The sequence below is a fragment of the Odocoileus virginianus genome, chromosome 3 (genome assembly GCF_023699985.2).
Source record: "Odocoileus virginianus isolate 20LAN1187 ecotype Illinois chromosome 3, Ovbor_1.2, whole genome shotgun sequence".
Lineage (NCBI taxonomy): Eukaryota > Metazoa > Chordata > Mammalia > Artiodactyla > Cervidae > Odocoileus > Odocoileus virginianus.
This window is the reverse complement of record NC_069676.1, coordinates 64,718,626-64,739,702: the sequence shown is the minus strand read 5'-3', so window position 1 is coordinate 64,739,702 and position 21,077 is coordinate 64,718,626. Positions and strand designations below refer to the sequence as shown.

The 21,077-nt window shown below is 44.9% G+C and overlaps 1 protein-coding gene across 2 annotated transcripts in view; it reads right to left on the bottom strand.

The window, feature by feature from the left end:
• The window catches only part of CYFIP2 (cytoplasmic FMR1 interacting protein 2), a 111,662-nt gene that overhangs the window by 26,465 nt on the left and 64,120 nt on the right, over nt 1–21,077 (bottom strand). For both annotated transcript variants that reach the window (XM_020893445.2, XM_020893446.2), the window contains 3 exons: nt 13,609–13,752; nt 11,769–11,859; nt 10,815–10,945 (listed from right to left, as the gene is read on the bottom strand). In XM_020893445.2, coding sequence (XP_020749104.1) covers nt 10,815–10,945; nt 11,769–11,859; nt 13,609–13,752 — 366 coding nt within the window. The remainder of the gene's footprint in view (nt 1–10,814; nt 10,946–11,768; nt 11,860–13,608; nt 13,753–21,077) is intronic.

Below are 21,077 nucleotides of genomic sequence, written 5' to 3'. Positions count from 1 at the left end.
TCTCCCAGTCTCAGTGGACTTCGTATTTTAGCTGGCTTCTAAAGATCAAAGAACATTTCAAATCAACAAAGTAGGCCCCTAGTAGCAGAATTTCAGACACTGTGACAGAAAGTAGAAGAGATGCTTTGTTTTGGGGGTGCTCTGGTTGTCCCCGAATTATAAATGCCAAGGGGGTAAATGTCACAAGCATTAGAGTAGAAGCCAAGGACAGTAAGAGTCAGCCTTGGTCCTGATGCAGGTCTTCGGGGAACTTCAGACTTCTCATCTCTAGCCTGACCTTCAAGGGTCAGGTTGGTAGCCAGGGAGAGAGTGGCAATGAAAGACGAGGTTGAAGGAAAAGGTACGGCTGAATAATCTGGGCCATTATTGGGACTTTGAAGGCAAAGTCGGGATTTTGAATTTTTAGTACTAACGACAGCAGAGATCAACAAAACATTATAAATCAACTGCATTTGATAAATTAAAAATAAAGACTTATCAGTAACGAGAAGCTACCTGTCAGTTTGAAGCTGGAGAGTAGCATGATTGGGTTTACAATGGCATGAAAATCTTCGCGCTGCTACATGGGCAGATCAGCTCTGTCTTTTTCTCTCTCTGATGCTTTACCTACTAGCAAACTGCCCACAGAGCAAGAATGGAAAGGCAGAGAGACCATCAAAGAAGCTGCATGGAAACATGTCTCTTAAGTTGAGCATAGGGAAAAGGTGCTACTGTTTTCTTTTCTCTCAAAGACCCAGAAGCAGAGGGAGGGTCTCGCCGTCATAGACCCTGGGGGCAGGGCAGCCGACAGTGGTGTTCTGGGTGTGCTCCCAGCGGTGCTCACAAGCCTGAGTGGCCTCCTCCTAATTCACACGGGCCAGCTTCCCCAGCTTTGGCTTTCTATGGTCCTGAACTGCTATTTCCTGCTCACAAATCAAACAGATGGGCACTGTGAGAGTCGTGGCTGAGTTTGGCACTAGCAGATGCCTCAATAAATTTAAAAAATGGGGTCAGAAATAGCTCTGGGGTTTTGTTACCAAGAATAAATCTCACCAACTAGCAGAAGTAGCTAAAAACAACAACAACAAAAAAAAACCCTAATAACTTTTCTTCCTTCTTATACCTCATGACCTTGTCTGCCCAGTGACCCTTTTTCTTAACTTTCCAGATTCTATGACGCAGTTTCCTTCACACAGCCCTCAAGTTTGGGCTATGAAAAATGTCAGATATATTAAATACAAACATCTCAAAGAACTACGAACACCCCTATACTCTTGATGTAGAGTCCTAGTGAACATTTTACCATATCTGCTTTGACTCTCTGATTTACTGAATCATCTGAAAGCGAGCTGAAGCCACTGCATCAATCATTCTTAAATACTTCAGCACACAATTCCTAAAAAGGACATCCTCCCATGTAACCTCAGTAATGTGAGCACCACCATCAAAAATTCTTGCTATCATATAACATACTAACATTTCCTGGCTGTTCTTAAGGAGTCTTTTTACGGCATTTTTTTGGGGATCCAGGATCCAATCATGATGAGTTTTTTAAAGTGTAAAGATGAAGCAGTTGCTCTACCAAGTGAAAAGTGAAAGTTGCTCAGTTGTGTCTGTCTCTTTGCGACCTCATGAACTGTATGTAGCCTGCCAGGCTCCTCCGTCCATGGAATTCTCCAGGCAAGAATACTGGAGTGGGTATTCCCTTTTCTAGGGGATCTTCCCAACCCAGGGATTGAACTCAAGTCTCCTCCATTGCAGGCAGATTCTTACCATCTGAGCCACCAGGGAAAGCCTTGCTCTATCAAAAAGCACACTAATGATTCTCTCGTTTGGGAACTGCTCTGCGCTCCTGCTTCTGCATAGGGTCCTCCCTGGGAGGTGCTAATGAGTGACAGCTGCTACACTTGCCAAGTGCCACACCAATGCTTATTATTCCTATTGCTTAGGACAGCCACTAACGTATTACACTTCTAAGAGAAGTAGTCGTTAGATGATTAGTAAGAATCAAGAGCTACTGTAAAAGTGCTCTCTGTTAATAGAGCAAGTAAAAATTAAGAGGTTTCTGGAGTCAGGATGCAAAAATACTTTACTGAAAGAAACCCACATAAAAATTCAAGGGATAAGTATTTTATTTTGCTTTCAGTCTTAATATTTTCCTTTTCTATTTATTTAATTTAAAATTGATGAACTATGAGGGATTTCCATGAAATACAACAAAACTTCATGTTCCCAACTCACTCACTCTAGGAGGCTAACTGGGAACTTGATATCTCTTGGTTAACAGACATCATAAAGATTCAGGATATGTATTTTTAAAAAACGTGTGATCCTACATGTGTCAGATTCATGTAGAACAGCATTAGATTCTACCTTTAGGACCTGCTTCTGGGTGAGAAACTATGTACCCATTTTAGCTGATTTCCTAAGGAGAAGCATCAAACCATTCTCAAAACAGTATTTTCTTAAATAACATTCTGAGTCTTGACACAACAAAGACAATGACATGAATACATTTTTGTTTTGTCTTTGTCAAGTGGGTGTGGAGAAATGAACTGGAAAACTTAAGGTGGAGCACCCCACAGGAACCCCGGCTCTGGCTTTCCCGCAGGCTGTGGGTGGCAGGACAGGGCCTGACGGAGGGCCCAGCCGTCTAAACATTCCCTTATAAGGATGCATATAGATGTCAGTGTCAGTACTTCCTGCGAACTGATGTTAAGCCCCAAGGATACAGGGCCTGTGGAACAGTCATGAAAGGAGGCTTCCCACATCCACCACGGACCTCCTTTATATGCAGAGTATGAGCTGCCGCTTCCAGCTCCTCACTGGGGACTCCAGGTGCAGTGGAGAGCTCACTTGAGGTTTGTTCCATCGGCTCCCACTCCATCACTTCCAGGAGCTCTCTGTAGCCCTGGCTGAATAAATCAGTAACTTAGCTTTATCTGATTACGCGTGTGTGTGGGGGTGGTCTTTCCCTACCAGGCTATGCCTTACTTGAATAATGAAAACACTCTATATTACTATGTCTCACCCTCTACCCCTTCCCCCAGCCCCTGAATCATCAAGGGGAAATGAATTATTATTATTCTAGATTAGAATCATGTCTGGTCAACTAGGAAAGATCTATGGCCAAGAAATTGACCCAGAAAGCAGCTTTTCCTTTTCCACAAATGCATGTTAACGTCTCCCAAGGTTGGCATTTTCCAAAGGGCGGGAAAGGAGGGGGTCCAGGGCAGTGGAATTTCATAACCGGGAGTCACAGTGAGAATGTCTTTTTCCTTTTCAGTTTCCTGTTAATCTTTCTGACAACTTCAATGATGAGGTCTCCATCTGGAAGCGGTAGGTCTTCCTACTTCTGTAATGTCTGCTAATGTCTGTTTTTAACAGAGAAAATGTTCAGGCCTCACTCAGGGCCCAGGCAGGCAGCAAGTAGAATTATGTCATCATCTTTTGTTTTGATTGGATTTATTATTTAGGTTGCTTTCTAATGACAGCAAGAGAGAATGGTTTTTTTAAATGGAAATGATATGAAGTTTCCTTTTTAAAGAAGTTTAAGGTAAAAAGTTATTTCAGATACAATTATTACATAAATAACAGCAGCAGGGGTCTGCACATACGGCAAGAATCGTGACAACATGTCAATGACTACTGTCTGGCAATGCTAGTTGAGAAGACAACCTCTAGAACAGGGGCTCTCCTCCCTGGCTGCACATTACAGTCACATGCGGAGCTTTCAGCCGGGGGCCTACCTGCAAAGATTCTGCTTTTCTTCCCACAAATCCTGGCACATTTCCAATCAAGAAAGCCACTGGGTTCAGGGTCTGGGCTGGAAGAAACTCTCATACAGTCAGGGGGAGGGGAGCCACTTGATGGTGCCTGGATGTAGGGACAGAATCCATGTCCTGTGTAGCTGGGGGTGTCTTTTTTCAGGGTGAGGGGCAAAATAAGTGGATCAAGTAGAGGTGGGAATATGGAGTAAGAGTCTGAGTTGGGGGGTGGTGGTGGGGGATTGCTTCTGATTTCCCATGCATCAGGACCATGTATATTTTTTAAGCATGGGTGTATTTCCTTTTAAGGAAGAAAAACAATAAATCTTATTGCACTGAATTCAAACAATAGATGTACAGTATAGAGAACTCCTATCGCCTGTTCCTGCCTGCATCACACCCCACAGAGGTAAACTCTTTTTTTCAGCTTGGTGACTATTACTTTTATAACTAAACAAAGTAAAAAAAAAAATATGTGTATATATATATGTGTGTGTGTGTATATATATATACATATATATGGAAAATTAATATGCTGGAACGTGAACACACTGAAATGTGAACAATGGTTATCTTGGTGTGGCACTATGATTTTTGTTTTCTTCTTTCTGAACCTCTCTGTTTTCTAGCAATGAATTGATTTCAGTTATGCAGTGAGAAAAGCAAAATTAAAGAAAATGGACTACACAGTGGAAGCAGGAAATAGAGGGGTTAGACATGGAGCTGGAACTAAAACAAAAATAAAAACAAAAGCCAACAGAGCAATTTGCAAAGCTCAGCAGAGCAGCTCTCTGGCCTTGAGTACTTGAACTGTGAGGGTCTTGGGTTCTTGTCTTAACTCCTGCACTAGCTGAGCAGCTGTAGCTCTGAGAAGGTTATCTCCTTCTTAGGGCCTTAGTGTCCTATCTGCAAACTGGAACTAGGATTGCATCAGATCAGTGGTTCTCAACAAGGGGGAGGGTTTGTCCTCCAGAGGAATATTAGGCAGTAGATGAAGACATTTTCGGTTGGCACAACTGGGGAAGTGCTCCTGGCATCTAGCAGGCACAGCCCAGGGATGCAGCTCAGCAACTTGCCACACACAGGAGGTAGCCCCAACTATGGACTATCTGGCCCTCGATGTCAGTGGTGCTGAGGTCAAGACACCTGCCCTGATGGCCCCTGACGACTCTCGCACCTCTGACCAGCACCTCTGACCCGTCTTCAGATCTATGAGTTTGGGGCTGAAATGTCCTCAATTCCTGTAAGGATAAGTAACGCTCTCATGACTGACCAGTATGACTATGGCTCACTTAGTTATTAGGATGAGAACATAAATAAACAACAGGGCCTAAGGCAGGGAACACTCTCAAGTCCTAGACAGGAGGTCCGGCAGCGAAAGGCAAACAGAAGGGCTGCCTCCTCGGCAGGGACGCAGGCCTCCCTCGCTCCCGTGAACGCTCCTCGCTCCCTCTCCTGGTGTGCGCGGGCATAGCAAGCAATGGGCTGATGGTTTGAAAACCTCACAAAATTTGTACCAAAAGTTCGTGTTGTGGAATATTTCCCTTATGATTTCTCAGAGTCAAAGATAGTAGAGGCGATACTAGTCACTAGTAATAGAATTTCCTTTAAAAACACAATAGGTTCATAAATAGATACCTAACAAATATGGTTCATTTCAGATTTGATTCGAGTATTCATTAAAAGCCTCCCATGACCAGCCCTGTGTGGACACTTGATAAATGACAGACACAGAACTACCTCTGCAGACCAGGGAGAAAGAGGGCTTTTCAATCAGTGGTGCTGCTGAGGCAACTGGGAAAGAAATGAAGTTGGCTTTCTACCTCCCACTCAACATGAACATCCATTCCAGGTGAATAACAGACTTAAAGGTCTATTGAGCCTGGAGAGGCTAAACTGTAAAACTCTCAGAAGATAACTTATCTTCATGGTTTAAAAATAGGGGAGATCTCGTTAAACAAGTCACAAGAGTATCAACCACACAGGAAAATATAGACACAAAATACAATACCCCTTAAGAACCTTTGTTCATCAAAATACATGCCATAGAAATATATTTGTAATACATGTATCTACAGTATATTGGAGAGGGAAATGGCAACCCACTCCAGTATTCTTGCTTGGAGAATCCCATGGACAGAGAAGCCTGGCAGGTTATAGTCCACGGGGTTGCAAAGAGTTGGACATGGTTGAGTGACTGACACACTCACAGACAGTATATAAATCATGGCTACAAATCAACAGGAAAGATAACTCAGTAATAAAATAGGCAAAAATACTGAACAACATTTCACAAGAGAGACTGTCCAAATGGGAATACCATATGGAAAGAGCTCAGCATCCTTAGTCATCAGGGAAATCAAAACCATACTGAGATATCACAACACATCCACCAATGGCTGTAACTGAAAAGACAGACGATCCAACTGTTCATGAGGGTGTGAAGAAATTAAAACTCTCACACATCGCTGAATGGAGTATATACTGGTACAACCACCTTGTATAGCTTTTTGGCAGTATCCACTGAAGCTAAACATAATGTCTCCACATCGATCCAGCTATTCCACTACTAGGTATTTACTCAATAAAAATGAGATCACACAGGGGACTTCCCTGGCAGTCCAGTGGTTAAGACTCTGCACTTTCAATTCAGGGGGCACAGGGTTGATCCCTGGTTGGGTAACCGAGTTCTGGCATACTGCACTGCATGGCCAAAAAAGATCGATAACTAAATAAAATTAAAAAATGGTCTTAGAAAAAAGAGGTATATGCTAGAGTAACAATTTAATAAAATAATTATTCATTTAAAATTAATAATTAAAAAATGAGAGCATACATCTGCCAAAAGAAATATATAATAATATTCATGGTATCTTTATTCATAGTGATATCAAACAGTAAGCAATCAAAACATCCATCCACAGTAAAATGGATGATCCAACTAGTCTATGCAATGAGAATACTGCATACTCCATACACAAATGACCTTTGAACACATGGGTTTGAAGAGCATGGGTCCACTTATTCACAGATACTTTTCAATTGTAAATACCACAGTACTATAACCCATGGTTGGTTGAATCTACAGATTGGAACTGTGGATATGGAACGGCAGATACAAAGGGCTCACTGCAAAGCTACACATGACTTTTTGGCTGCAGAGAGGGTAGGCACCTCTAGTCCCAGTGCTGTTCTAGGGTCAACTGAATTACTCTATGCTTGTTGTGCCTTGTGAAGATCGCTCAGTCGTATCCGACTCTTTGCGATCCCATGGACTGTAGCCTGCCAGGCTCCCCTGTCCATGGAATTCTCCAGGCAAGAATACTGGAATGGGGTGCCATTCCCTCTTCCAGGGGATCTTCATAACCCAGGGATCGAACTCAGGTCTCCTGCATTGCAGGCAGATTATTTACCGTTTGAGCCAGCATGCTTATTAGACCTTCATTAAAAACACCAACTCACCAAACAAGAACCCACCCCACGGGTGTATGCATTTCTCTTCTGCTACTGCATCCTTAATTTTTTATAAGCACCGAGCTTACAGAATACATATCTTTGTCCAGGAGATCAATCTTTTCAATTTATATTCCATCCATCTACAAATCAATGATATATTAATAATCTGTTTTAAAAAGGCAAGCCACAAAGCAAGAGAAGGTATTTGTACATATATACAGATATAGACCCCACAACAGGACAAAACTCTGTAAAGCTATTAGAAGAATACAAGAGACCAGTGGGCAAAAGGCTTCTCATCTTATACTTCTCTGTATACTTTCAGTTTTCCTGAAACTATGATACACTACTTGTATCTTTTTAATTAACTTTTAGTCAATGATAATACAGGAATATATATTCCTTATAAAAAATTCAACATTCCAGATACAGCAAATGTCTCTGTTGACCTCTAATCCTAGCTCCCTCTCTAATACCTAGAGAAAAATGACTGAACTATTTAGGATGATTTTCCCAGATTTTTCCCCCCAAAGCAGGGTTATTTTGTGGCTTTGTTTGTACGGCATAATGTATGTCTTATCATGGAACTCACTCTCTTTCTACTCATTGCTATGTCTTTCACTATTTTCTATATTGTATGCGCAAAGACACCTTCATGCTTTATTCTTTTTGACTGTTACACAGTTCTCCACTGGACAGACATTCCAGTTTAAATGCCTTTCCTCTACAGACATAGATAATCTCCTTCCTCCCTTCCTCCTCCTTTCTTTCTTTTTTTCCTGTTAGTCCTCCTATTTAATAAGAATAATCAATATGTCATTTAAATATTTATTCTGGCTTCATAAATTAAAAAGTTCCCAAAAGCTCCTGCCTCATTCTAATCTCAGAAAGCACTGTCTTATCTTGGGGATTTCCCCAGCTGTCTAAGTAGAAAGCAGAGCTCACAGCTTCCCATGCAGCTCATGGGATCTTAGTTCCCACTAGGGGTTGAGTCTGTGTCCTCAAAGTGGAAGCGCGAAGGGTCCTAACCACTGGACCACCAGGGAAGCCCCAAGCCCTGATTGTTGCTATGTCTCCTCCCCACTCACATTCCCCTAAGGACGACGACGATCGGTACTGGAAACCCACGCTTCTGTTCTTTCACCTTTGCTACTGATGTACTGTGTGACTTTAGGTGAGTTGCACCCTCTCTGATTCTCCTTTCCTAATTATGCATAGAGGAGCTTGGGCCATATAAACTGCTGGGGTCTCTCTTAGTTCTGAAGGCTTTTGATGTGAGTGTTCTGTTGGCCACAGCGGTATCTGCAACTGACCGCGCAGGCAGGGATGCCTGAGACAGGATTTCCTTTCCTCATGGCCCGGTCCACAGTCTGCCTCTTGGGGGTCTGTATGGGGGAAGTTAACTGATGCTCCTCAGGCAGAACAGTGCTCATGAGAGACACTGGGAACTGGGGCCTCAGGGACCTGCGCTCCCCCACCTGCATGTCTCCTCATCTTCCTGAGGCCTTGAGTGGGTTCTCCTGTGTGTCTTATCCTTGTGATGCCTGACGGCTATGTTGCCATAGCAACCAGGCCCGCTGAGCCATGTTTAAAAACCAGTTACCATGAAGAGGAACACTTAGTCCATTTCGAGGGGAACAGAGAGGCTATTACTCCCCATGAAATAGACTGTGTTTCAGAGACTGTCAGGCGGGCAGTGTCTGAGAGAAGAGCTGATCCAGATCCCTGGCTGCAGAGATGAGGCACCAAGGTGTGGACGGGGCCGGCTCGCTGCAGCTCACACGTCCAGAGGAGGAACCCTCTCGGGCTCTCGTTCTGAGCTCGTGCTCTCATTGTTTCCTTGCTGCCTCTACCTTCACTTCACCTCCTTCCAAATTCCTCCTCCTTCTGCCCCTCTCTCTATGCCTCCAAGACGACCCTGCCAAACTGGACAACTACAAATAGCCTGGCCCCTCACTCACCTTCTGGATGCTTCTTCTCCAAACAGCGAAAGGGCCTTTAAAAAAATAAATCAGAATCCACCCCCCACCAACTACTCACAGCATCCCAAGGCTTCCCGAGGTGCCCCCTTGGCCCAGGACTGAGGCCCCGGCCTCTCCCACCTCAGCCTCAAACTGATCCACTCTGCTTTTTCACACCAGCTCACTCCAGGGTTCTCAGCATTTCTCAGAGACCTCATCCTGTCCAAAAACAGCACATGTTTCCCAGCACCTGCGACTCTCGAGCTATTCTGTTTCCATGTTTATTCTTTCACAGCACCTGCCATCTGCACTCATGTCTCTGGTTGTTTACTGATTCTATCGTCACCCTCTCTGAAATAAAAATGGTAATTATTTGTCTGTCTTATTCATGGCCACTGACCTGCCACTTAGGGATGCACCTGGCAGTGAGCAGGTTCTCAATACCTTTCTGCTGAATGTGTGTGTGGACAGAGGATGGCAGGAATGGATGCTGAAAGATGTTCCTGTTGCATCCTGAGGACATGCCTTTCCTTCCACAGCACTGGCTCTGCCCATTACCCTGTGCCTAGAGGGCCAGGCCCACCTGTGGACACCTTACGGGACCAGAGCCGAGTGGAGAGTGCTGGGAGGGTGTGGAGAACGCAGCCTCCATGAGCAAGCCATGAACAAGTTCTGTATGGCCCCCAAGATGCAGAAACACAGGGACTCATGTTTTTGTCCATTAGCATAATTTAAACCAATTATTTATCAATTATTTAGCTCTTACTTTACATGTCTTGGGGCTTCCCTTGTGGCTCAGCTGGTAAAGAATCCGCCTGCAATGCAGGAGACCTGGGTTTGATCCTTGGGTTGGGAAGAGTCCATGGAGAAGGGAAAGGCTACCCATACCCACTCCAGGATTCTGGCCTGGAGAATTCCACGGACTTAGTCCATGAGGTTGCAAAGAGTTGGACACGACTGAGCAACTTTCACTTTCATGTCTTACCTCCTTTCAGCCTCTAAACTGCCTTGCAGGGTTAGAATCCCTGTCTTCCATGACAACAAACGAAGAAAGCACTCTGTGCTCTCCCCTCAGCCCGGAACAGCTGTCCCTGATTCTCCACGAGGCCAATTCCTGATCAGTTTTCAGGTCCCCTCCTCAGGGAGGTCCTCCCCCACCCTCAAGACCACACCAGATTCTGTATACCCTCCAGACCTGGCAATCGCCCCTCACAGCACTTGTTCTGACAGTAAACACATCGTTTCCGTGTAGACACTCTTCAGGGCAGGTCTCCTCTCCACTACCCGGGACACTGCCCTGCATCCCCCAGCGCGGGGCCTGGCCTGTGGTCGCCAGGAGTTATCTTGTGTCTGATGAGCGAATGGAAACCCAGACTCTGACAGACTTTGAGGCCCTGCTGCTAGAGGAAGGGGGGCGGGGGCGGGAGGGGGAAGGCCAGGCCCCTCTGACTCAGGACCGGCTTCTCCCAGGATCTGGGCGTCAGAGAGGTCTGAATGGAATGGAAAGGAGCGCGTGCCCGCCCTGGAAGAGCACACAGCTGAGTGGCAGGGCTCCCAGGTGGGATGCGCTGGAGGGGCCTCTGGCATCTGTTGGGGTGGGGGGACCCTTCCAGCCTGGAGACACGCCAATTCCTTGGGGCTCAGGACTCACCAGAGCTTGCTCGATAAGCAAGCAGAACAGGATGGCATTGCCCACCTCCCTCAGGCTCTGGAACACGTCGGTCTTGAGCTCTGCGTATTCGATGATGTCCTTCAGCTGGTGGTGAAAGAACTCCAGGATCCCTGGGAGATGCAGGGGGAGGGTGAGTGGGAGGGTCATGCTAAGCACTGTATCTGCAATAGCTCATGTGACACTCATAAAAACACCCTGGACCAGGCACTGTGACCCCTCTTTTCAGACGAGGCTCAGAGAGGGTAAGTGATCACACAGCCAGTAAGCGGGGCAGCCGGGAATGAAAACTAGAGCCATCAGCCCCAGCCCTTTCCTGCTCTGACTCACGCTGACCCAGCACCTGACATCTTGGTATTTAGGAAAAACAGCTGGTACCAAACTCATAGTCTCCACCCTTCCCCATCCCCCAGGCTCCAAATTCATTCCAGGTGCCATCACTATCAGGGAAGGGAAGGCCGACTGACTTCTCTGCCCAGAGATTGAGTGGTGAAAACTCCTATTTCCTGACTTACCTTAGAAATGCCACGTTACGCCACGCCTGGGGCATCAGTCTCCTCCAAATAGGCACATGGAGGAAGGAATGTGTATGTGCTGAGCGAAGGAAGATCTTTACAACTAAACCCCAATGCTCACAACCTAACGGGTCTCACATTTGTGGACCTCTTCCAGCCTCCGGGCAGTGCTGTGAAGCAGGCCCAGTGGGCACCACTTCTGTTCACTGATGGAAGACGATACTGTTGCTCAGGGGGATTAAAAATGGTCCAGGGCAATTTAGTGGCAGAGAGAGGGTGCAAACCCAGTGTTGTGACAGCCTGCTGCCATGTCAGAGAAGCAAATACTTCAAGGTAGATTGCCGGCGCCCCCTTCCACCGTGCGATGGGTCTGGATTATTTTCCTATCACCACACCCCGCTCCTGGTTCCCCATCACCCACCTGGGGAGCCATACTCATGCCGGGGCAGGCGGCATATCTTGGGCATGACCTCGATCAGCGTTTTCACGTACTGGAGGATGGTCCCTTGGAGCTGACAAAGGAAGAGTACAAGATGAGTGAGTAATCCACGGCTGTGGCATATGAGTGTCTCAGGGCCGAATGGTGGGCCAATGGGGGTATACAGGGGTTCAGCTGAGACCTGTGGGTAAGTTCTATGGATTGAATATCTGTTCTCCCCCGAATACATATGTTGAAACACTGATCCCCAGTATGGTTGTATTTGGAAATGGGGCCTTGGGAAGGAATTAGGTGACGAGGGAGGAGCCCTCATGAAGGGATTAATGCCTTAAAAGAAGAGAGGATGGGGAGCAAGAGAAAGACACTCTCTGCCATGTGAGGACACAGTGAGAAGGCAGCTGTCTGTGAAGGAGGAGGATGGTCCTCACATGCTGGCTCTGTGCTCTGGGACTTCCAATCTCCAGAACCTTGAGCAATAAACATCTGTCACTGAAGCCACCCAGTCTATGGTGTATGTGTCAATGTATGTGTCATAGCATCCCAAGCTGCCTAAGACAGTGGGGCACTGCTCCCTAAGAGGACCAGCAGGATTTCTCCTAAGGGAGTGGGCCAGCCCCATCACCCTTTGTAAGGGAACGTGGGCCTTTATAAGACAGAAAAGGGGACACTCTCATTATTCCCTTGGGCTCACAGACTTCAAGGGGGGGGCAATTTCTAGGCATGGGGTCCTTCCTGGGGTTGGGGCACTTACATGAGAGCTAAACTAAGATGTAAGATGAAATGGGACCAGGGAACTATGAAGATTGACACATCATCTAATTTATGCACAGAAAATTCATGGTTCATTCATCCCTCCCATGTCTGTCACAGACACCTTTAATCAATTACCATATTTTCTTCTTTAAATTTAGCTTCACAACCTAGAACAACCCCTCATTATAACAGTTGCTACCAGAGGACTAAAGTTAGCAGATGAATTCTGCTTGCTATTCCTGACATAGATATGCTTTACTTTATTTCTTTCATCATCTCAAACTTTCAAGAAAGTCTTATTTAAATGTTTAAGCCTTGCTGCAGCAGTATCCTGGTTAAGTGAACGCTCATATGACCATACTTAGCGTGGATACAGAATGATGGAAAAGGGATACACAATTCCAGGCCAGTATCAGTGTTCAGCAAGGAATCCCAAGGGGAAGAAGCATGGTAACTGATTAGTGATATCTGCCAAGGGTGTGGGTGGGAAAAATGGCAGCACATGTGTCATGGATTTGTCATGCTCAAATAAGATAATGTAGCACAGGAGGTGGGTATGAGCAGTCATTGCGTGCATGATGCATGCTAAGTCACTTCAGTCCCGCCCGACTCTTGGTGACCCCATAGACTGTTGCCCACCAGGCTCCTCTGTCCATGGAATTCTCTAGGCAAGAATACTGGAGTGGGTTTCCATACCCTCCTCCAGGGGATCTTCCCCACCCAGGGATCGAACCTGCATCTCTTACATCTCCTGCATTGGCAGGAGGATTCTTTACCACTAGCGCCAGTAGGCCTTAAAGTCAAAGTCCAGATTGCTGAATTCAGTTAGCAAGTTCTAGAAGTGAGCTCGGCATCAGAAAAGGAGAGGCAAAAAAACCACAGGTCAGAAAATGCATGAAATGTTACAGGGGGATAGGTGAGAGGAATCAGGGGACAAGGGCAAAGCATTCCCTGGGTGATTTCTACAGACACAGCTGAAGAGCCTGTTGCTGGATTTTTCAGGCCAGGTAAAAAGTAAAAGCAGGCCTCATTGCTCCCCACTTGGCCCCTCCCAGGGCCCCTTCCTCACCAAGCTTTTGACGATCTTCAGCAGTTCCTCCATGACCACAGCAATGCCCTGGTAACCGAGGAGTCTGCAGATGGTCTTGAAATGCGGGGGCCCCACAAAGTTCCTGTAGGAGCTGTAGATGTGGCTGTAGGCGATGTTGAGAGGCTGGAAAACAGAGGATGTGGCCAAGTCAGAGGCAGAGAACTGAATGCACATATGTGAGTCCTAGCAGGAGGGGTTTCGATCACAGAAGGATAGAAGTTTGACGTCCTTGTTCTCTCACTGGGAAACCCCTATGAATACATTTTGCAAGATGCTAATAGAGAGTGGTGGTCAGTGACCACACGATGGAGCATCTCATGGGGCAGCAGTTCCCTAACAATACAGGAGAAAGGGCCTCCAGGCAAATATCTTTTTATAAAACACGACTCATGCTACACTTGACTGTCTACACACAAACCAGGACTTCCACTCTTGAGCCATGGGGCGAGGGTAAAACAAATGCTTTTCTTTCTCTAGGGGCATTTTCAGTGCTAGGAATTGGCTGGAAGAACTTTGGTGAAACCTCAATAGCTGATTCATCATTGCCTTCTCTCTACTTCAACATGTCTTCATCTATCACAGGGTGGGGTCTTGAGAACCAAGAGGTCTGGGGGGGCAGAAGACCTCTGCTGACCACGTGGGAAAACCATACAGGAATTTTGAGCCTCAGTTTCTTCATCTATGAAATGAGTGGGTTGGACTAGAACATTGGTTTTGAAGCTTTTCGAGTAGCAATAAAAAAAAAAAAGATGTCACAGAAATAAGTACAGGAAACAGACAAAAGCTGAGATGTTCTGATTGGGTGTTGGTTGAGGGCCCAGAGCCCTGACCACTGAAGGGCCATCTCCACTGTCCTCTGGACCTCATGAGATGCTGTTGCTGAATTAGTGGAATCTCTTTAAGGTCTTTCTGTCTGAGAACACAGGACCAAAATAAAGGGCTCTGAGTTGGTCTCACTTAGCTAGGTGAGACACTGAAGTTATCATTGACTCTGTTTTGAAATGCTGCCACTTATGGAGCACCTCATGCCAGGCTTCATGAAGCCCTCCAAGTGCATTTTCAATTAGTTCACACAACCCATGTATGTGATCTGTGATCTGTACTATTCTAGGCCCCATTTCACAGATGAGGGAACTGAGGCTCAGGGTGGTTAAGTAGCTTGCTCAAGGTCACACAGTTCATAGGTAACTGGGCCCTGATCTGAACCCAGGTGGTTATGATCCCAAAGCCCATGTTTTTAACCTCTGCCTACAAAGGTGAACTTTGGAAGCAGAATTATTACATAAACTTTTTTTTTTTTTTAAGAAAAAAACTTCACTTCTAACCTTAGTTTTGGGTACAGTTCTCCTATCTGGAATTGTAAAACTCTTGTATACAGAGCATGCAAATATGAAAAGATCACATCTGATAATCTATTAGCTGGCTAATTAGAAATCCTACATGAATTAAAAAGGAACTGTGATGGTGCTTCTGGAGTTCTGCAAGATTCTCAGCTCCGTCTGGAGCCATCAGGGAAGATTCGATTATATTCAGACTAGGTTTTGCATCAAGTATGTTTTACTATATTGTAAACTTCACCAACAAGCATCACAATCATGGTATCCTCTAATAAGAAGGATACATGAGGAACACAATTAGAGTGTCCACTAACAACAAGAATTCATGAGGAATCACAAGCCCACTCATCCAGCAGGCTGAATAACAGTTCTCTTGCTAAGTTAATGCCTATACATGGAGAGGTTTGGAGTTTTAGAGTGGAGAAGGAAATGGCAACCCACTCCAATATCCTTGCCTGGAAAACCCCATGGACAGAGGAGTCTGGTGGAGTCAGACATGACTTAGTGACTGAGCATGCACACGCAGAGTGTGAGAAAACAGCGTTCTGCACGCAACACTGGTGTGTTGTCATAGTAAAACTCTGCCTGAGCCTGGAGGAGGGACACCTTGTAGGTAGTTACTAAAGATTTCTAAATGGGGTAGGGCAGGAGCAGTTTATGTGGGGAGGGAAAATATAACTGACTAGAAGCATGATGTTCACAGGGGCTGATGATCAGCAAATCCTGGAGTATAGGAATTGTTGAGTTTGATACAGTCAACCATGGAGCCAGGCCATATAACTTTCTGTGTGTGGAGCAAACCATTTTAGTGTCTCTGTAAGAGGCCACCCTGCCAAACAGGCAGGGACCAGAGAGGGGAGTGAGGCACCAGGGCACACGTGGCAGAAGGTACTCCCCCCTCCAAGTGGGCGCATCTCAGCTCTGGCTCTGTAATCAAAGCCCACTCCATAGTCTTCTGCTCCCTCTCCAGGGATGAGAGGAGGGTAAAAACAGCAGGCACACCATGGCCTCCCTCTGGTGGTGGGAGGACAGAACTTTCTAGATGATGGAAATGTCCCACATGTTGACTGGATTTTTGACTACACACATGTATATGCTTGTCAAAACTCACAAAACTATATGTACACATGATCTGTGCATGTTATTGACTAAATGGTTGTGCCCTCACCCCCCAATTCTTTTGTTGAAATCTTAATCCCTATTGTGATGGTATGAGGAGGTGGGACTTTGGGGAGGTAATCAAGTCATGAGGGTGGTGTCCTCATCAATGGGGTTAGTGCCCTGGAAGGAAGACATGTGAAAATGTTCTCCCTCTCCCTCTCCCCCTCCCCTTCCTCTCTCTCTTTTCCCCTCCCCACCTGCACCTCCCCTCTCTTCTCCACATGTACTAGGAGAAGAAGGCTATCTGCAAACCAGCAAGCGGGCTCTCATTAGACACAGAATCTGCCAGCACCTTGATCCTGGACTCCCCAGCCTCTAGAACTGTGAGAAATCTTTGCTGTCTAAGCTACCCAGTTACTGTATTCTTGTTACAGCAGCCTAAACAAAGACAGTGCATTTTATTGCTTATGATTATATCTCAATAACAAAAGTAAATTAAAAAGCCCACTGGGGTACATCATAGTCTAATTCACTTCCCAACATTTGCTTTTAAAGATTAAAAAACAAAAACCTCATTTGAGTTTCCTCCCAAAGAGGCTGCAGCTTGAGCCTGCACGGGCTCAGGAGAGGGATGGCTGGGCTGTACTCACAGTCCGAGGGGTACTGCATGGACCCATCCCCAGGGGAGCTTCCTCCTCACCCTCCCCACCTGGAGCTGGGACTCTCCTCTGAACCCAGTAAAGCTCTGAGCATATTCAGTGTTTTTTCAAATATCCTGTGAAGGGAATTTTTGAACAGCATGGAACTTTCAAATGGATATTCCTAGAGGGGACAGAAAGCAATCAGCTACTTTCTTCCCCTGTATGATTCTCTGATTTCTTTTCTTGCTTTGTCTGAGTCCAGAGTTATTTAATGAGGTGAGCACACCTGGGTTCAAATTCCAGTTCCATAAATTTATTAGCCAGATGATCCTGAGCAAATTATTTAAACTCTCTTAGCCTTGGTAGCACAGACGGTATAGAATCTGCCTGCAACACAGAAGACCCGGGTTCAATCCCAGGGTCAGGAAGATCCCCTGGAGGAGGATGTGGCAACCCACTCCAGTATTCTTGTCTGGAGAATCCCATGGACAGAGGAGCCTGGTGGGCTACAGTCCATGCATTTGCAAAGAGTCAGACATGACTGAGCAACTAACATGTTCACTGTTTTTTCACTCCCTAAGTAAAGATAATAATACCAACTCTGGGAGGATTGTACAAGATTTAAATGAGGTGACATACACAGGCATGCTGGAAACACTGGCTGAAATAACAGCCCTTCATATTCCTTCCCTTTGGTAATTGGAAAGTAAAAACTAAGAAAATACAGCTTCCTGATCAAATTTCTCCCAGAGGCTTTCGCTATAGTCACGATTCTCTGAACCTGGAGAGTATATCTATGGGGTAAAATTTTGAACAACACAGTGTATATCCTACATGGGGACAGATGTGACAGGGGGCAGAGTTGATACCAGCTGATGGAAGATGCCAAAAGTAATGGAGATTTTGCTCAATATTTGGAACATTATAAAAATAGGAGCTGCACTGAGTGGAGACTGAGTCATGTGACACAGGGATGTTGGAAGGTCGCTCTGCCGGGGACAGAGGGTGGGAGCAGATGTGCTATTAACTCCCTCCACAGGTGCAAGCTCCACTGTGGCCTTCCCTCTGCTCATCCTTCTTAGCAGCCTCCTTAGCTGCCACACCCACCCAAGGAGCTTCTAATACAAGTTTCCCTTGGCACTTCCTGGCAAGCACAAATAAAAATGTAGTTGGGTAGATGGAAACTCTTTAGCAGCTCTCGCCAGAGTTCTAAGCAGAGAAGAATTTTGGAATTGTTTAATCACACACAGGGCTGAAAAAACAAAATCCCCCTTACAAACCCACACACAGGAGGCCTCTTGCTGACATCCCTCTATTACTCTTGGATTCTGGATTCTGGTCTGGACCATTCAGACCTCAGTTGGTGGCCCAAGCTCAGGAAGGACCAGCATGAAATGAGCAGAATTCAAATCCTCCTTCTAAGTGAACAAGCTCCCCTCATTCCCCAACCGCCGCCCCCAACACACCACACCCATGCAGGAGGAAACACACACACATGCTGGAAAGTACATGCACACACCCCCACAGGGCACCCATCTGACCTGCTGGTTCAGGAGGAGGCTGGGCCCTATTGAGAAAATGTGGGAATATGGGAGCCGGGGCATTTTCTGAGGTTTGGCAAGGAAAAACAGGAATGCAACGTGACTTGAGACGTTGGAAACTTGCTACAGATCTCTCATATAGAACCAATCCTGATAACTGACTTGGGTTACAATCAATGCCTGCATTTAGAGACTAATTATGTCCGTTGTTTAGGATGTCTTGCTTAAAATTAAGCTTGGTTAAAACTATCTTGCTCAGAATAGATACCTTTATGAGATCTCAAGAAATAATCCTGATTCAGGAATTGGAACCATAATATCAATGTGTGACATAGATGCATATTTGTTTAAAAGAGAAATAGCATTTTAAGGAGAGAAAAAAAGCTCAGTTGATCTGGCAGATTCTGGGCACTGTAATATTCTCTATAAGTGGACTTTTTAAAAAAATGTGATAAAATATTCAAAACATAAAAGCTTCTGTTTTAACATCCGGAAGTGTAGTAGATGGACTTTTAGTCATCAAGTGTCTATCTTTCACCAGATGATAAACAAGACCTTTCACTCCAAACAGGGAAGCCTGTTTATTTGGCAAATCAAATTTGCAAGCAATTTGCATCTCTGCTTTCTGGAATCACAATTGCTGTTTTCAGAGATCCCAAGAGGAATTAAAACTGTTTCTAATTTCCTGTTTTACTTACAATTTCTCTAATGTCCCTTGAGCAATTTGAATGCCATCAGCCCACCAACACAAACATAGCTCTCTAGTTCAGAGAGGGAGAGACCTGGAGCTTCACTCTAAAACCTGCAGGTAAGTGAGGATGCAGGTAAATGAATAAAACAGTAATATCATCTTTGATGGGAAGACCACAGAATGAGATGATTAAAAGAACTGATAAATCCTAAGTTACAGGTTCAAATCCATTGCGAGGGAGCAGGTAAAAGTGCTGATGTTCTGTCTGTCCCTTTTTGACATCTGGTGAGCCATAAGGCTGGTTCTCCAACATCCTGGTGTCTTTTTAGTTTTCTCGGCTCAGAGGTTGAAAGATCCAAGTAAAGACCTTAAGAAATAACTCTTCTCCTGTTTTCTGTCCCATGAATAAAGTCTTTTGGAGAAGGCAAGAGGGAGAATAGGAACCAAACCCTCCTGTTCTGAGATACCCTATCAACACTACAATATCTAGAGTTGCCAAAAGTTTTTTGGAGGAAACCAATGATACTGCTTTTTAAAAAAAAATCTGTACTTGTATGATGATACACAAGTGTATCATAGTTCCCTGTTTATGAATGTTTTTACATAATTCTTTTGTAATTGTCCAGTTGTATTTGTTTCTCCATGGCTGCTGTAACAAATTACCATAAATCTTATGGCTTAAAACAACAGAAGTTTATTCTCATAGATCTGGAAGTCATAACCAAAAATCAGTATCACTGGGCCAACGTCAAGGTCAGCACGGCCACACTTCCTTTAGATGCTTGAGGCAAGAATCCTTTCCTTGCCTCTTCCAGCTCTGGGGGCTGCTAGCATTCCCTGGGTGGTGGCTGCATCACTAATGGCAATCTTCAAATCCTTCTGCTGAGATCTGGCCTTCTCTTCTGTATGTGCAGCCTTCCTCAGCCTCTCTATCATGAGGACACTAGAGATGGCCTTTAGGACTCGTCCTGATAAACCAGGATAATAATCCCACCTCAAGAGCCTTTACTTGATCATATCTGCAAAGCCATTTTCCCAAATAAAGCAACATTTCCAGGTCTAGGATTAGGATCTGGTATCTCTGGGGGCCATAAGCAGCCTTTGAGAACACGTAATGCAGGTACAATCGTCCCCATTTAGCAGAGAATGAATTTAAAGCCCAAGTGAAGGACTTCGCTGGTGGTCTGGTGGCTAAGAATCTGCCTACCAGCACTATTTACAATAGCTAGGACATGGAAGCAACCTAGATGTCCATCTACAGATGAATGGATAAAGAAGTTGTGGTACATATACACAATGGAATATTAGCCATAAAAGGAACACATTTGAGTCAGTTCTAATGAGGTAGATGAACCTAGAGCCTATTATACAGAGTGAAGTAAGTCAGAAAGAGAAAAACAAATATTGTATATTAATGCATGTCTATGGAATCTAGAAAGATGCTTCTGATCAACCTATATGCAGGGCAGCAGTGGAGATGCAGACATAGAGAACAGACTTATGGACAAGGGCCGAGGAGAGGAAGGAGAGGGATGAATGGAGAGAGTAGCATGGAAGCATATACACTAACATGTGTAAATAGATAGCCAATGGAAATTTGCCGTATGACTCAGGGAACTCAAACCAGGGCTCGGTAACAACCTAAAGGGGTGGAAATGGGTGGGAGGTGTGAGGGAGGTTCAAAAGGGAGGAGACATATGTACACCTATGGCTGATTCATGTTGATATGTGGCAGAAATCAAAGCAATATTGCAAAGCAATCATCAATCAATTAAAAATAAATATAAATTAAAAAGTAGACAATAGAAAAAAGATTTCATCTTTTTCCTATGCTTAATAAATATTAAAATATATAAAATCTAACACCTCATATTCACTTTTAAGAGTATTTCCTTTTCCTAGAGTATATATACATGATCACCTGTGTTTACTTATTATCTATCAAATGACCTTTCTTGATTATCTATGTTATCATCACTCGATTTTCCCTGAGAAATACTGTCCAATAATGTTGCAATAAATAATATGTGTGTGTCATTTAAAAAAAAGAAAAAAAAATCCACCTGCCAGTGCAGGGGACATGAGTTCAATTCCTGGTCTGGGAAGATTCCTCAGGCCTCAGGTCAACTAAGCTCAT